This window comes from Chlorocebus sabaeus, chromosome 7, assembly GCF_047675955.1.
Source record: "Chlorocebus sabaeus isolate Y175 chromosome 7, mChlSab1.0.hap1, whole genome shotgun sequence".
Lineage (NCBI taxonomy): Eukaryota > Metazoa > Chordata > Mammalia > Primates > Cercopithecidae > Chlorocebus > Chlorocebus sabaeus.
In genome coordinates this window covers 1488743-1505864 of record NC_132910.1, presented here as the reverse complement: position 1 = coordinate 1505864, position 17122 = coordinate 1488743, and the positions used below count along the sequence as shown (strand labels likewise).

Below are 17122 nucleotides of genomic sequence, written 5' to 3'. Positions count from 1 at the left end.
TGTGACATGTGTGCTATGCCTTGAAAGATGGGTAGGCCTTCTGGGTAAATGAAAAAATGGGAACGGAAGAGGCAGAAGTGCAAAGTGTGTTTGATGAAAAGTAATTGGCCCAGTGTGGTGCTTATAGGAGAGCAGATGGAAAATAATCTAGAAAAATAAGGCTGGTCAAGATTATGGAAGACTTTGTGAGTAATGGGTTTGGACTCTTTCTTGGCCTTAGGGTATCAATGAGCTTTTTGAAATGAAGAGTTAAAGAAAAGCAGCAGTATTTTAGAAAGGTTAATCTGGTGGCCCGGTTGGGCTGCAAGAGGCGGGAGTTATGAGGCAGGAGGTCTCATCGCACAGACAGATTTATTAATCCATTAATGGGATATGAAGTGCCAAGGGCCATGTAGAGGCTGCGTGTGTGGAAAAGAGAGGGTTGAGAAAAATGTGAAAGACGAAGAATTAGGACCATTCCCTCATAGAGAATTCAGTGTCAGGGGCAAGAGTGGAAGTCCAAGATGAAACTTTGAAGATTGAGCTTCTGTGACCGGGGATTTAGTTATACTGGTCACATGACTAGACAATTTGAGTTGTTTTGAGACTTCAGTAACTGTTAGTATTTTTGTGTTAATTCCTAGCAGTCAGCTGTTCAGACGGGTCTCAGCTGAGCAAAGGTCTTGGGACTGGAAGTATTTTTTTTGAAGTCATTATCTTACAGGTAGTATTTGAAGCTCTGAAAAAGAGTATTGGAAACCACTTATTTCACTGCCTTTGGATTAAAAAATACAGACCTTCAATATAAAATCTCTAGGCATATATGTAGACACACATGAATTTGATATAATAAAGAAGTTCCCATTACTATAGCCTTAGGTATCTAATAAGAAGAGGAAACAATTGGCAATTATGATTACATATATGTTATATAATTTATAATAATGTTTGTAACTTACAATATATATGCAATATAACATGTATATAATTTAGGAACCTATCAATTAATGCTTATAATCATATGATCATACCATTGCCATAAGTGAAATAATTTTACATGTGAGGCTAAAAACACAGAGAGTGATTTATGACCCAGGGAAAACGAAACTTTTGTTTCATTTGTTTCATATTTGTAAACTGTGGCTTACAAATAGAAAAGAAAGAAATATTAAATTTGGTCTGTACTTCATTTACTAGTGCGTGCTAATTCTTAAAGCGTTACTGGTAATGAATGAAAACAACAAAAATAATTACTCATGCTGGCTGCTTGGGTGTGTAGTTATTTAATAAGTTGGTAGAAGGACCACACCTACCACATTAAGCCATCAATCAGTAGCTGGTTATTTTAGGTACTTAGGGTATGCTATAATGAGACCAAGGTCAAAGGTTTAATTTTATATAGATTGTTCCAAGTAGTTCACAGATATAGGCTCAACCCTTATTTTTATTTGCTATTTTGCAAATTTGTGCTCCTTTTTTTTTTTTTTTTAGCAAACACCCTTCCCTGCTAAAAATGGAAGGAAGTCTCTAATTAAAAAAGATGATCTTGGCACAAGCTACCCTATCTGTGGTGCTACACTGATCACCCACTAAGGACTTCATGCTGAGTGTCATACGCTTTTCTTGTGTGTGGCTACATCGTTTTTGCATATTTTAAGATTTTCTAGAATATTTAAAATAAAAATTTCATAGTGAACATGTTTATTAGACATCCAGGATAGCCATGGGTATTTATCTTGTACTATTTTGCCTCTTAATTTCTTGGTGCTGCATCAAGACACTACTTCCAGGAACTTCTAATGTGGTTCCATATGTCCTTAAGTCTCTGACTTTATCTCTAACTTCACTCTGCCTCCATATTCCTGTTCCAGACATCCTGGCCTCTCTGCTGCTCCTCAAGCACAGTAGGACCTCTCTACCTCTGGGACTTTGTGCTTGTTCTTCCTTCTGCCTGGAACGCTCTTACCTCAGGTTTTCACAGGTCTTGCTCCCTGGCCTCTTGTATGTCTTGGCTCAATTGTTGTCTTCTCAGTGAAACCTTGCTAAGTACCCTATTTAAAATTGCACCTCCTCTCTCTGCTTTATTATTATTATTTGCTTTATTATTTTGCAGTACACTTATAACTTTCTAATATACCCCACAATTTACTTATTTTGTTTGTTATCTGTCTCCCTCCACCAGTTAAGAAGCTCCATAAAGGTGAGGATTTTTATGTTCCTTCCTTTCTTCCTTTCTACCAATTCATTAATAATGCCTTTTTGTAAAAGACAGTGATCTCATTACTCTGGCGTCTGTATATTTAATACATTCAAAAACTGTTCCTAGGAAGGCATTGGCTAAGAGCAGGAATTGATTCTGGTATTGAAAAGTCTATAAAGGAAGGTGACGAATACCAAAGCCAAGAGTCTTTATTCATTAGTCAGACTAATTTGTAGCCTTTCCAGGGAAAGAACTTCTTGACTACAGAAGACTTATTTAAAGAAATTCAGAGTGTTTCCCTTTCAAGTCAGAGCTGTGATACAGCTCTGCATTCATAATTTGCAAGGCAAGAATTTTCAGATGCTGTTTCTGATCCTCATATGCTATGTATCTGATTTTAAACTGAGGAAGGAGATGGTATATCTGTATTGTCACTCTCATACCCCATCTTCTTCAAGCAATGGTATAGCTAGGAGGATGGTATAGACTGCTGAGTAGGGTTTCGAGAATGCTGCTGACACAAGTCAGGAAAGTTTGCCATGTTTTCCTTCACTCAGCATCTATCCCCACATTTAATAATAGGGTCAGCTTTGCATGATTATTAATAGATGTCTGAAGACTACTTGCCATTTCTGTGAAGAATCAGTTGAAGACTTAAAGACATGTTCTCATTACTGTTCTCTTACACTTAATATACACTTACTTTGCTAAGGAAAGTAATATTTTCTGGCATTTTACATCTGCCCAAAGTGTGGATTCTTGCTTCTATAATTCAGATTATGAAGGCTTTTCTGTCTGCAAATGAGCATGGTGATGTCATGGTAGGGGTGGCACCATCTACAAAGGTGAGTCTGACAAAATGATTTGGAAACAACAGAACAAATGGAAATATTTTTTTCTGGAACTTTATGATGCTAAGATTTTAAGTAAATTTGTCTAGCAGTCACCAGATTTGTGAAGTGATGGGAGCAATACTTTATTGACTCTACTGGTGTTTAAGAACATGCACTGAGTGTTTGTAACCTGTTACCAAGAACCATAACAGAGAGAGCCCTGACGGGTTAGCTATCTCCTTACTGATTAATGCTAGTCAGGGATAGCCCAATATATACTGTAGAGGGCACTGCTGTTCAATGTTAATATTTTTTTTCTGAGTTCTACAAAGTATAATCATTGACAGAGCCATGAAGACCACACCAGTTTCAAACCAAGGAAAAACTGTTTACAGACTTGCTTGCTTCCTTGCCTATTTCCCCCTAAAATGGCCAAAATAAAATTTTTCCCTGTTTGGATTCAGTTTCCAAATAGATACGTTTTCTTTCTCCTTTCTTTCATTCTTTCTTTTCATTTTCTTTCCTCTCCCCCGCTTTATTTTTAACTAAAGATGTCTTCTAACCTTTATTAGCACAAAATAATTTTGCCAGCTACCGCAAATTATGAAGAAATATTCATGACAGTTTAAATATGTGATATTTTATTGTAAAAATGCTCTTTGGGAAATGAGTAGTTGAATATCACATGTATTTGAATATCTTTGAGGATGATGAAAATATTTTGAAATTGGATTTTGATGATGGTTGCACATCTCTGTACATATACTAGCTATCATTGAATCATCACACCTTAAACACATGAAGTTTCTGTTTTATAATTTTATTTCAATAAAGTGGTTAAAATTAAATTTATCTTTTAGTGATTGTTAACTTAGTGGAATAATAAAATTACCAAGTTTCCTGTGTGTAATTGACAATGAGGGTGGACTTAAACTTCCAGAACAGAAAAAGACTCAATAGCCCACTCAGTTCAGGTTTCAATGCTGTTTCCTAGGTAGCAATTGTTAGTGAGACACTGGAATACAGGAGTCTGTTAGTATTAATGACAAACAATTTGTTACACATAATGGTTAAAATGCATCCGAGTTTTGAAATGATTTACTTCTTATGCAATTTAAACTACTTAATTCTAGGATAATGTTCTTCCCACTCATGTGCATTTTTTTTTGTTTGTTTTTGTGTTCTGGGTGGAATTACAAATAGTGCATTGGGAATTGCTTTAAACCTGGTTGGACCCATGGAGATGTGTCACATATTTTCATCACTGTCATATGTCAGAGTGGAAAAAGGACTGGGAAAGCCTAGAGAAAAGTTCATGTTTAACCTCAAGATGCCAAATGACAAAAAGTCAATTGCTCTTTGCATATTTCCAATTCTATTACTTCTTTTCCTTCTGTAGCCTGAACTGATGAAACAGCAGTGTTTCCCAAACTTATCAAAGCACAGAAACATTTATTTCGGAAATACCTAGCATTTCGAGGAGCACAGTATTCCTGGAACTCAGGAACGTGCTGCTCTGTGAGTTCTAACTTGCCAAGGCATTCGGTGTTTCTGCAGGAGAGGAATGGGGAAATCTATTGCACACTCAGAGACATGTTTATTCGTATTTAAATACACAAGGAAATGTCTTACTGTACCCCTCTCTTCCATTTTGGGAATCTGGGAGACTAAGCTTGTAACTTGTAGCTTGTAGCATGAATGATGGAGTAGAATAAATAGGAAAGAAATATATCATTAAATGCACAGGTTAGATAAATAAAAATCTATTAATAAAGAGCCTAAAGAAAGAAAGATGACATTTCAGCACATATTGGGTGAAATAAGTTCTTTAGTCTAGCACTTCTCAATTTTTAGTGGATATGTGAATTGCCAATTAAAATGCAAATTTTAAATTAGTGAATCTGGGTTGGACCTGAGTCTGCATTTCCAACAAGCTCCCAGGTAACGTAAATGCTATTGGTTCAAAGACTATGTTTTGTGTAGCAAGGGTTCTAGATACAATTATATTAGAAAAGATCAGAGAAAAGTGGAGTGATTGTACTGAAGGCATAATAGATCCTTCTCTATTTCCTAAAGCCCAAGTAAATAGGCAATCCTCTTTGCTATAGGATTATGATGAAATGTTCAAAACCTGAACTTACTGCTTCATCAAAATATACTGACCCTATTATAGAACTACAGTCATGAAACATATAACAACATCTTTGTCAATCACAGATCACATGTATGGCAGTGGTCCCATACAATTGTTATACACATTTTGACTGTACCTTTTCTATGTTTAGATATATGTAGATACACAAATATTTACTACTGTGTTACAATTGCCTATGGTATTCAGTACAGTAATGTGCTATACAGGTCTGTAGCCAAGGAGTAATAGACTGCATAGCCTAGGTGTGTAGTAGGTTATATCATCTAGGTGTATCTAAGTATACTCTACGATGCCTGCATCAGGACAAAATTGCCTAACGATGCATTTCTCAGAATGTTTCCCTGTCAAGTAACGCATGGCTGGTGGATCCATGTTTGCTTCCTGTAGGATATAAATCAGTGAAGGATTTAGAAGTTCCTATACATAGCTCAGTGTGATCTGATTTGTAATGTTCAATAGAAAGTGTCAAGATATTCTCCACCCATCATTATCTCTACAAAATGTGTCCCAAAGAGGTGAGAAATTTGGTACATTACACTCTAAAGGAGTTCATGGCAGTGTTTTTTGCTCCAAATGTAGGCATCCTCCAATGTTTGATTTTATTTCTGTAGATAGACCTAAACCATAACATTGGTTACAATGTTAAAAATGTTGGGGATGGGAGTGAGGAGGTGAGAAGGGAGGCACTGTGAATGATGGAGTAGAATAAGAAAGAAATATATCATTAAATGCACAGGTTAAATAAATAAAAATCTGTTAATAAAGAGCCTAAAGAAAGAAAGATGACATTTCAACATATATTGGGTGAAATAAGTCAGAGGGGATGATAGAGTAGGGAATCCAGAAATTTACTGAAATTATTTTCTCACAGCAACTGGTTGAGGGTCATTTAGTAGAGAGGAGTGGATACTGGAATCAGAGCCTCATTTGTATTCATCATGGTTCATTCTATTTAACCATACGTACTAAATCGTAATTGTTCTCACAGAAAAAAAGATGACTTTTAGTGAATCATGGACTAAACCCGAGATTAGTTCTTTGAAATGTGCTTGAGTAATATTTAGTTGCATCAATATATTTTTAAAAACAATATCTTGCATTCAATCCCTTCTGAATTTAATCTTACTGGCTTTTTGCCCAGATTGTCTTCAGAAGCAGAGGAAAGAATCAAGCTTCTCAGTTTTATTTTCCCAGGATGATTTTGTGTTATAAAGAAATGAACAGAGTTCCAAGGTCTATGGAATGAATACTTTTGATGCCTATACAATGTGTTCCTCAGAGCTTATGAAAAATGCAGCATATATATTCTCTTATCCAGGGAGGCAGTATGCATACTGGCAGGGTGAGAGGGGAAAGCTGTTGTAATCAGAAAAAGCTGCTCGACAGGAGGCAAATCCCTTCTTTGGATTTCAGTTTTCTTCCTTGTCATTGAATGAAGACTCAGCAAGTTTCTTCATCACCTTCACACTGTTCTCTTTATCCTCCCTTCTTAACAAGAAGCTTCCTTCTTCCTTCCCATGGCTAGCCCATGGATAGATCCTCCCACCACTCCTACACACTCTCAATCTTTGCAAGTACTTTATTCCCCTGGAAGGTCTGTTTGCTCATATATTTATTACCTGTCTCTGCATCCACAACCTGTCCCTACAAATAAACTGCTCCATGAGAGAGACAGCATAGGATAACAGCTGAGGGCACAGACCCTGAGACTGGACTAATTGGGTTCAAATCCCATTTCTGCCATTTATTTGCTGTGTGAACCTGGAAAGTCACCTAACCCCTCAATTTCCTTGTTTGCAAAATGGAAGTGACAGTAGTACTTAACCTCCTTGTTGTTATGAGCACAATGAATTAAAAATGTGTTAACACAACTCAAATAATGTCTGGCATTTGGCCCTATGTCAGTGCTTGGTAAATCAAATAAACGAAAGCAAGCACGGACTGTGATTTCTTTTCTGCTGTATCTCCCAAAGTATTTAATGATCTGTTCGTTAAGTGAATCTGTACAGTAAAAGGATAGGTTAGACGATGGAAGGAAGGCTCTGTCTACTTTGTGAATCTCACCATGGAATCAAATACTGGCACAAAGAGTTACATAAAAAAGGGATTTTTTTCTGTCTCCTGAACAAATGTACTTGTTTATTCTTTTTCTTCTCTTTTTATATAAAGATTACTATGAAACACTAGTCCTGTCCAGAGGCCTGTGTTTTTAATTACTACACAGGCAATGCAGAAAGGTAATATATTACAATAGTAATAACCATGAGTTTTATAATCAGACAGACCCATGTGATCACTGGGAAGTAATAAAACCTTTCTGAGCCTTAGTTTCCTCATTCGTAAAATGGAGATAGCCACGTGCCTCAGAGGGTTGTGAAGAATAACTGAGATGCTGTTTATAAAGTACTTAGATTCTGTTGTATGTTCAATAAATTATAAATTTGTTAGTCTTTCTATATGTTGAACCTAACTTTGGATAAAAATAATACTTTTTCAGAAACATGCAATAGAATATATACATTTTATTTTTGTTTTAAAATATTTAATTGACAAATATAATTTTATATATTCAAGGTGTATGACATGATATATTTTTATAATATTTTATAAGATTGATAGCATTTTGTAGAATCATAGAATGTTAGCAAAGGAAGAGAGTTTCAAAAATATCCACTCTGCTGTTATGCAGATAAATAAACTGATCTGCAGTGAGATTAAGTGGTACCACAGAGAGGCCAGCATTTGGACCTCTTGACTTTTTTGTCTGTACTTTTTTTCTGAAGCCTTATTGTTTTTTGCAATCCAAGACATGGTGGGTGCTCTATAGGTACAGTGCTTATTGAATGAATGTTGGAAAAACTAATAGCTATTGAGTACTTATTGCAATATTCTGCCAAGCACTTAGGACATTTTTTTAAATGGCCAAATAATTGTCCTTCCCTTAAAGTACTCATGTCTTACTGAAGAAGGATATTACATAGTCCCTTAGCAGCATTTCCCACCCTTGAATACCCCTTTTTATTGGAACACTCTTTTTCTTTTGTTTTCCATGATTTCATCCTCTTTTTTCTTTCTGGCCCCATCTCCTCTTTAAATATCTTTTGGTTGTGAGTAGGGTATGGAGGAAACAATACTGGCTGCTGGGGTGTGGTAACTTGAAACTGGCCATAGGTGTGAGGATTCATTCTATTGTTCTCTGTACTTCGGTATATCTTTAAAATATTCTATAATAAAAAGTTGTGGTTTTTTTTGTTTTGTTTTTTAATCTTTTGCTAGTTGCATCTCCTCTAGTCAACCTAAGTGTCTGGTGTGGCTCCATGCTCTGTCCTGGGTGTTCTCCTTTCTCTCTAGTTGATCTCATTCAGTCAGTTTCAATTACCATCTAAGCCAATGGTTCTTGAATTTTTGTGAGTAAGAATTATTTGAAAACTTGGAAAAATGCAAATTCCTGTACTGAATCCAATGCCCACCCAGACTATTTCAGTAGGTCTGGTCTTATGTCTCAGGGTTCTGCATTTTATACAAGTAGCATGGGGGATTCAGAAAGAGATAAACCAAAAATTACACCTGAGAAACATTGATCTGTATATGATTTCCAGACTACAATATCCAGCTGCATCTTTCACATATCTCTATTCAGTGCTTAGAATTCAGCACTTGTAAAGCTGAACTGATCATCATCTTTCTGATTTTCACAACCTTCTTTTGCCCCGTCAAATAGACCCTTTTCTGGCATTTTCTTTCTCAGTAAATGATGCCAAAATTCACCAAGTTACTCATGTGAAAAACTTGAAAATCATACTTGACACCTCTCTTATCCTTCACATCCAGTTGAATGTCAAATCTGGTTCTTTTGACTTCTTAGACATATCTCAAGTTGTATTGCCACTCCCACCACTTTATCCAAGCCGTGTTTATCCTTTTTCTGAAATACTGAACGAGCCTCCAACTAGTCTCCCTTCATCAAAAGATATATCTTCTTTCTCCACAGAGATCGTTCTCTATATGAAGCTAAAATCATCTTTTAAAAACCATTATGGCATATGTATACCTTTGTAACAAACCTGCACATTCTGCACATGTACCCCAGAACTTAAAGCATAATAAAAAAAAAAGACCTAAAACTGGGTAATTTATAAAGAAAACAGATTCTAATGTAATAACATATCTGCCCTGCTACATCTTTAACAATTTTGTGTTTCTCTGAGGATGTAATCCCAAATCCTAAACATGGTCTTCAAAAAGCAACATGATCTGTTTCTTGCCTGCCTTTAAGTTTCTGCTTAAAAAATGCTTCCTCAGAGAAGTCTTCCATGAGCTTCTAGACTGGTTTTGTTTTCACTATTATAATACTTATTTCAGTGTCGTCGTATTAAACAAATCATAATGAAATTATATATTTCCATGTTAATCACTGGAACTGTTGTCTTTTGAATGGGAAGGTCTGTGGTTTTCAGTAAAGACTACATTTTGCCCTACTGAGATTTCCACAGAGTAAATATTTTCAGTGATGATTTTTTCCATTTATCTTAATTACCCAAAGCCCTTAAACTTTTCTTGATAGCACCACCAAAACTATAACTAGATAACTATTTGCTTGCCTAATGTATTTTAGTGTTTGTCTTCTCAGCAAGCACCATGAGAACAAGGTTTGGGCCTTTTTGTTCCAGTGCTGTACACCTAGCACCTACCAGTTCTTCACTCAAATTAGACACTCAGTGAATGAATGGGTGAATAAATGATAATATAAGGAGTAATTGGCTGGGCTCAGTGGCTCATGCCTGTAATCTCAGCACTTTGGGAGGCCAAGGCAGGCAGATCATGAGATCATGAGGTCAAGAGTTTGAGACCAGCCTGACCAACATGGTGAAACCTCGTCTCTACTAAAAATACAAAAATTGGCAAGGTGTGGTGACACGTGCCTTTAATTCCAGCTATAAGGAGGCTCAGGAAGGAGAATCACTTGAATCCGGGAGGCAGAGGTTGCAGTGAGCCGAGATTGCATCACTGCACTCTAGCCTTGGCCACAGAGGGAGACTCTGTCTCAAAACATATCTATATATATGGAGTAATTATATATATCATAAAAGATGTATAAGTATAAATAAAACACTAAGGTATTTAGGATTCAAAATGGTTTATTTTGCCATATGATATTAAAAGTTGCTTTGAAGTAACAGCATTTTGTGTTTTCCAGTGAATGATAGTGGACTTAAGGGATCATCATCTATCCTAGGGAATCATTAGCTTATGTAATATTGAAAACCATGAGACTGATGGAATCACACAGAATGTAAGAAGAAAAGCACTTAAACTCTGGGGGACAGGAAAATGGGTAGAATCTAGTAACAGAAACTGAGAAAATTTGGCCCATGGGATCGGAAAAAAAAAAAAAAAAAAAAAGGAAAGAATGGTGTTTTGGAAGCTCTGTGAAGATCACGTTTCAAGAAAAGAATGGTCTCTGGTGGAGTGATTATGTAAACTCACTGAGATCTGACCACTGGATTTTGCAATGTGGAGCAAGACAAGAGCTGTTTCAGAGCTGTGAATATCAGAAACTATTGCACTGGGAAAAGGGAGGATGCATTCAAGATAAAAAAACATACACCATTTGACTCAGAAAATCCATTTCTAGGAACATAGCCAAGAGAAACTCTTGCATGTTTGTACCATGGGACCTGTGTAAGAGTATTCAGTGCTACATTATCTGTAATGGCAATATACTAGAAAAGTAAATATTTAAGTTATAGGACAGTCTTACAACGAAATATTATATAGCTATGAACATGAATAAGCTATGCACACTTTATTGTATATAATACATAATATTGTTCTCATTTATATGATTTTCAAAGGCAGGTTGAACTAAACCATAAGTTTTTTACAAATATATCTATGAATGGTAAAACCATGAAGAAAATGAAAGAAATTAAGATACCATGCCACGTAACAGTTACATCGTGAGAAGTGGGGAAAGGTCAGTTAGTAGACAGGAGGTGCCCACAGGGTCTTCTAAGATACTGGTGATGCTATTTTTATTAACAGATGTCTCGTACTCAGAGGTTCATTTTTTAAAATTAGAATTTATGTTTGATATGTTTAATAATAAAAAGTTAAAAAGCAAAAGGAGATAATGGAGGAAGAAAATAAAAATAGAGGCAATAGGTTTAGACAGATCTTTAGAATAGTTTTGCTTTTAAGAGCAGGAGACGAGAAATGAGGCAATAGCTGGACAGAGGATATGGGCCAAGGGAGGGATTTTTTTAAAATTGGGGATAGTATGGCATGTCTTTATGCTGACAAATATTCAGCAGAGAAGGAAACATTACATCTTAATTTATTCTTGCACTGTTAAATTCAGGTAGATATCTTGGCTAAGAAGTAAGCTTGTCAGAATAAAAACTTGTCTAATTTAGAAAAAATATACTTGGTGGCTTTTGTTTATTTACAATTTTTAATCTTTTTTTTTTTTTTTTTTTTTGAGATAGGTTTTTGCTCCATTACCCCAGCTGGAGTGCAGTGGCACGATCATGGCTCACTGCAACACTGAACTTCTGGACTCAAGTGATCCTCCTACCTCGGCCTTCAGGGAATACACAGAATACATGCACCACCATGCCCATTAATGACTTATTGCCCCACTGCCTTGAACCCTGAGTGAATGTATTATTTTATTAATCACTGATACACCTGTTAAAACCTCTGGCAAATGGATATTGTAAATATTCCATAGAATCTGCTTTTACTTTCTGCTGAATGACTCATCAGTACAAACTTTTCCAAAGTCCATTTTATTTACAACTATCTTAGGCAGTTATCCAATTAATGACTTTAGACTTGGAATGGTGCTTTTATTTTATATGTCATAAGCACACACTAAAGCTGGAGAAAGAATACTCCCCCAAACTGTGAAATCATGCCAAGTCTTCTTTGCTCAAAAGAATGGGATCCTTCAAATGGGAATAATACCTTTTACAAAATTGGATTGGATAACTTTAAGTTCCCTTACAACAGTAGATATTGATTCCCTTCCTCATGACTTATTTTAGGGGTGCCAGTCATAGCTACTTGGGAGTTGCAGTAGCGTAAGAATTAGGTAAGTGACGAATTACTGAGAAAATAGATTGGGAGTGCCTTCTGGAAGACAAGTTGGCAGTGGCATGGGATAATTTGCTAGAAAATATATAATCCCAGATGACTTACTGCAGCTCATCCTCCTGTGTGCAGGCCCATCCCACACCATCATTAGAAAAACATTTGGGCCAAATGCAGCAGCTGCTTTAGCATGTGGCCCAAGATTTTATAGGCAACAACTTGTACTTTAAATGCACTATTTTGGGTTTCATGACTAAATATAAATTGGTATCCACCTGTCTAATTTCTATGAAGAAATATATTCTTTGCCTAATGATTTACAATTTATTAAGCATGTTTTTCTAAGTTCCTATAGCAGTTCAGAAACCAGGATTGAAACAACAGGCAGAATTTGGGATGCATTTTTGACAGCGATAGCTCTTCCCCCCTCAACTTTTGTCTCAGGTTCTTTTGGACTGTTGGGAGGCAGGACATCTGATTGTCTTTGGCATGTCTCTGCAGTCAGTTAATCACGTCTTGAGAAAAGGGAAGAAATGGAAATAAGATTTGTTTGGTAGGAGGACTCCTGCTAAGACTTGTCTGTCCCTAAGCTGAGATATGCTCATTTACCTTAAATCTTTCCATAAACTACATTCCAAATTCCAGTTTATAAATCTTTATCCTATTTCCCAAACCTCATCTCCCACTTTTTATGTAATCTGGTGGGCACAGATGTTCCCTTGGTGAACCTGAGAAAATCTAAAGTGACCAAGGATCTGAAATGAGTAACACGGCTGTTCAGGTTCCTGGGCCCTGTGGTGGGATTTCCTTCTTCAAAGAAGGGAAGAGGGTAGACAAAGAAAGGAGTGTTTCATCTTGCAGCAGCTTGGAAGAGAGCTAGGAGTTTAATTTTTATAAAAAAGCAATCAAACCATCCAAGGCAGCCCATTTTCAACCAAAAATATTTCAGAATTACCTGAAGACTTATCTAAAATTATGCCAAAATTACCTAGAATTACCTTAAAAAAGTATATTGTACAATTTAATTTCCCTTCCGTTATATAATATAAACACCTAGCTACTATTTATTAGTAGTAGGTACAGACTATTAAAGAGATAAAATATTCCAAAAAGTGTGATCCTTAGAAACCAAAATTCCACAGGAGAGTTCTTTGTAATTGGCAAGGTTGGCTCTGATTGACTGGCAAATTTCCTGTACGATGGATCAACTTAGAAATTTGATTGATTCAAAGCCTTCTGAAATTGTACAGCTCTTTCAGGATTTGTGTTATTTACATGTCTTCTTTTATTATTTTCCGTTGAATGATGTTTTGATATACACTTGGCTGCTTATAAGGGCAATATTTTAAAATCAGAGCAATTTCTTTAAAATTAAAATATTTCTGCAAAATACGTTTTAAAATGCACTATATTACCCAAATAATATTACATTGTTATAGATGGTTTAAGAATAATAAAAAATATAATTCATAAACTCACTGCTTTAGTATAACAAACCTGATAAATGTCCTATGTTCTGTATTCGACTTTCTCCCATGTACAGCTTTACAAAGTAGTAGTTGATGAGTAAACATGATTTTGTGATTTGTTTTTTTTTCACATAAAATGAGAACAAACTCAGTATGCAAATTACTTCATAGGTTTTTAAGCTACTTTAATAAATGTCTTGTATCTATTACATGAATATGAAATAATTTTATTTCTTCTATCATTGGAAGCTTAGACAGCTATCCACTTTTCACTCATATATATATTCAAGTGCATATAATTGTATATGTATTTTTATTATTTAAAATGGTTTGACTTTTGATGGAATTTTCCAGTGTTCAGGAGATTTAAAATAAATTCAACTACACTTATTATAGCCAACACATTGTTCATGTTTTTGTTGATCCTTTCAGCATGACTTACCAGTATCATGTTTTTCTGTAGTCATAGAAAAATAATATACATGTATATACACTTAAGTGCACATATAAACATACCAAGTTATATAATTATTTCATTGTTTTGAGATTTTTAACGTGTGACTTGATTATCCCACAAATTTTTGCTTTCTTTATGTGAAAGTATATGAAAATACTTATTCATTAACTAAAAAGAAAACCAGAGAGATATTATTTTTTCTTAAATATTAGCAACAAATTTCTTGAAAATAATTCCATGACTACATACGAAGTACAAAAATACCGTCTTTACTTTCTAAAAGTGTACTTTAGGATTTATGGCATATTTATTTAATAACTAGCAATAAAACTGTAATGGAAGTCAAAATACACAATCCTGAAAAAGTTCTAAACAACAGAAGAATTATTTACAGATTGCAATTTTAAAATCCACATACCACTTTTTAAAATGTTGCACATGAGAAACAAAACCACTTCCTTATTTAAAGATACGTTGTCATAACGCTAAGCTGAATTTTTGTGGTTATTTGTTTTATAAAAAATTCAGTTAAGCAACTATGTACCTTATGGAAATAATATCACATATTATCTAAACAATATCTAAGAGTTTCAATGAAGTTTTCAGAGAAGTAACTAGAAGACTGCTAGACACAGTCAAAATTTCCTAAGCTTCTTTATATTTTTCCCATACTGTAAGATATAGTAAAACTTTTAAAGCTACAGAGACAAAAACAGGACTTACCTATACATTTTAATCCTTAATGAAGAGGTTCCTTTTTCTGCCTACTCAACTGCTTTGAGATTCCCACTCAAATGAATGACTCTCATGTATTACGTGTGATCTATAGTTGAGGACAAAGGAGGAAATCTCATGTAATTAAAATCTAACTTGTTAAACAAGTTTGAGGGAATCAGCAAACCAATAGTATGACTTGTGGAAGGTAATTAAAAATAGACAGGGAATTTCACAAATTAGTAAAAAATTTATTCTGGTAAATTGAAATTAAACACAATTACAGTTGACAGGTATTTTGTGAAAACCTGTGACTACTTCACAATTGTAGAATCACTTTTAGTTCAAGAGGATTTGACACTTCTTTTGCTCGTGTTATCATACTGTCATATACCTCATACCTCGCCACAGCCAGCCAAGAACTATCAGAATATACTTTCCATACATTAATGGGGACTACCTCTGAATTCCCTCATCTCTATGATTAAATGCTGTTTTTCTCATAATATATGAAAAAGAGCAGTAATTGAGTAGGTGCACAAAGTAAGACTAGCAAACAGAGTAGTTGGAACTAAAATCCACTTTGTCTTTTTCCAAATATGATCATTTGAAAAAGGTATTCTAACACACTACTACTAGAAAAGGAGCAGATAGAAGAAGACAGTATGAGTGTGTAGGGGGTTAGGGTAAGGATGGAGAGCTCAAGAAAGCAGGCAAGACTAGCATGGAGGGGAAAAAGGGCATTCCTGTCTAACATTGCAAAGCAGGATATAAATTTGGAAGGTTATACTGGGGTTACTTTGTGAGAACTAATGAATGCTAAAGAATTGGAACTTGTAATAGAATTATTACAATATTATTATTATTACAATATGAATTCTAGTCTTAGCTTTTTCACCAACTAATTGTGTAGCTTAAGGGAAAAAAATTTGCTTATTTCTCCATGAGTCACATGTACCTACTAAAAAAATGGGAAGTTGAATCAGGAGATCTTAAAGGACTCTTTCAATTATAAAATTCTTTGACTTCATCTTGTAAAGCACTGACCACTACTGGTTAAATTTACTCCAGTACTGCAACTTCAGATGTGTTCAATTATTTGACTTTTTAAAATATAATGTGCAAAGCAAACAACAGAGACAGGAATAAGTGGTTACTCTCTACCCTTCCCAAATATATTTTTTATATACTGTATCTCATGCCTGACATTCTGCCATTTTTTTAGCAACAAATAAATAAATATAACAAGATTTAAAAGTTTAAAAAATAAACTTACATAAGCAAAACATTTTTAAATTTTACATGTTAACTTCAAGTACCTTTAAATATAGTTATATCATGATATATAATTTTGTGTTATGCTTTTTATACTTAATATTATTTCACAAACATATCGGTATTACTAATTTTTATTTTTAGCAGCTATATATTTATAACTTTGTAGTTTTATATAATTTAAAACTCACAAGATTCATCCTTTATTAGCAGTTCTAATGGCTGCATTTTAAAGGTAAATCATATTACATTAAATGGACTCATCATAAAGTACCAAAGTTATCTTCTAATGTGAAGTATTTAGATATTTTCTATTTTTTTAAATTGTAGATGATTCTTTGAATGACTACCTTCACAAACATAGTTTTTCTTTGTCATCCTACAGCTGGATTTTTCTTCAGAATAAACTGAAGAGGCTTATTGAGCCAAGTAATTTAAATATTTTAATGGCTTATAAAATTTTACTTTTGATTTAATAATTTTTACTAGGATTTAAAGTGTTATCTTCTGTTTTTTGTTTACAGAAAATTTCTCTAATTATGCATGCTCTTTCTTGTATGTCTTTTTATTTCCTGGAATGTTCAGCAGCAAACACCTTTTTACCAAAGGTACTTACTCAACATATGTTGTTTAGATGTCTCGTAATTAACATATTAGCGCAAATCCCAGTGCTCTATTACTATTCACAACAGAACTTGGGAATGAGTCGGGGGAAAGGTATGGGGAAAATTGGATTCAGTCTGAAAGTGACTTCCCGCATGATGAGCTCAACACAGAAAGGGAGGTGGGGCAGGAAATTATGGTTTGTGAGGCAAAGGAATTGTTCATAACAGGGACCAGTTTAAAGATGTTGACTCTTCATCTTTAGATCCTCAGGGAGTGGCAGGATAGGCCTCGATCTATTCTCTTTTTAAGAGATTGCATGAATGAGAAATGTAGAATCAC

General features: G+C 34.8%; 1 protein-coding gene across 1 annotated transcript in view; it reads right to left on the bottom strand.

The window, feature by feature from the left end:
* The window catches only part of TMPRSS11D (transmembrane serine protease 11D), a 62918-nt gene extending 47930 nt beyond the window's left edge, over nucleotides 1–14988 (bottom strand). Inside the window, exon 1 of the mRNA XM_007998573.3 lies at nucleotides 14912–14988. Coding sequence (XP_007996764.1) covers nucleotides 14912–14919 — 8 coding nt within the window. The 5' untranslated portion in view covers nucleotides 14920–14988. The remainder of the gene's footprint in view (nucleotides 1–14911) is intronic.
* Between the last annotated feature and the right edge of the window lie 2134 nt (nucleotides 14989–17122).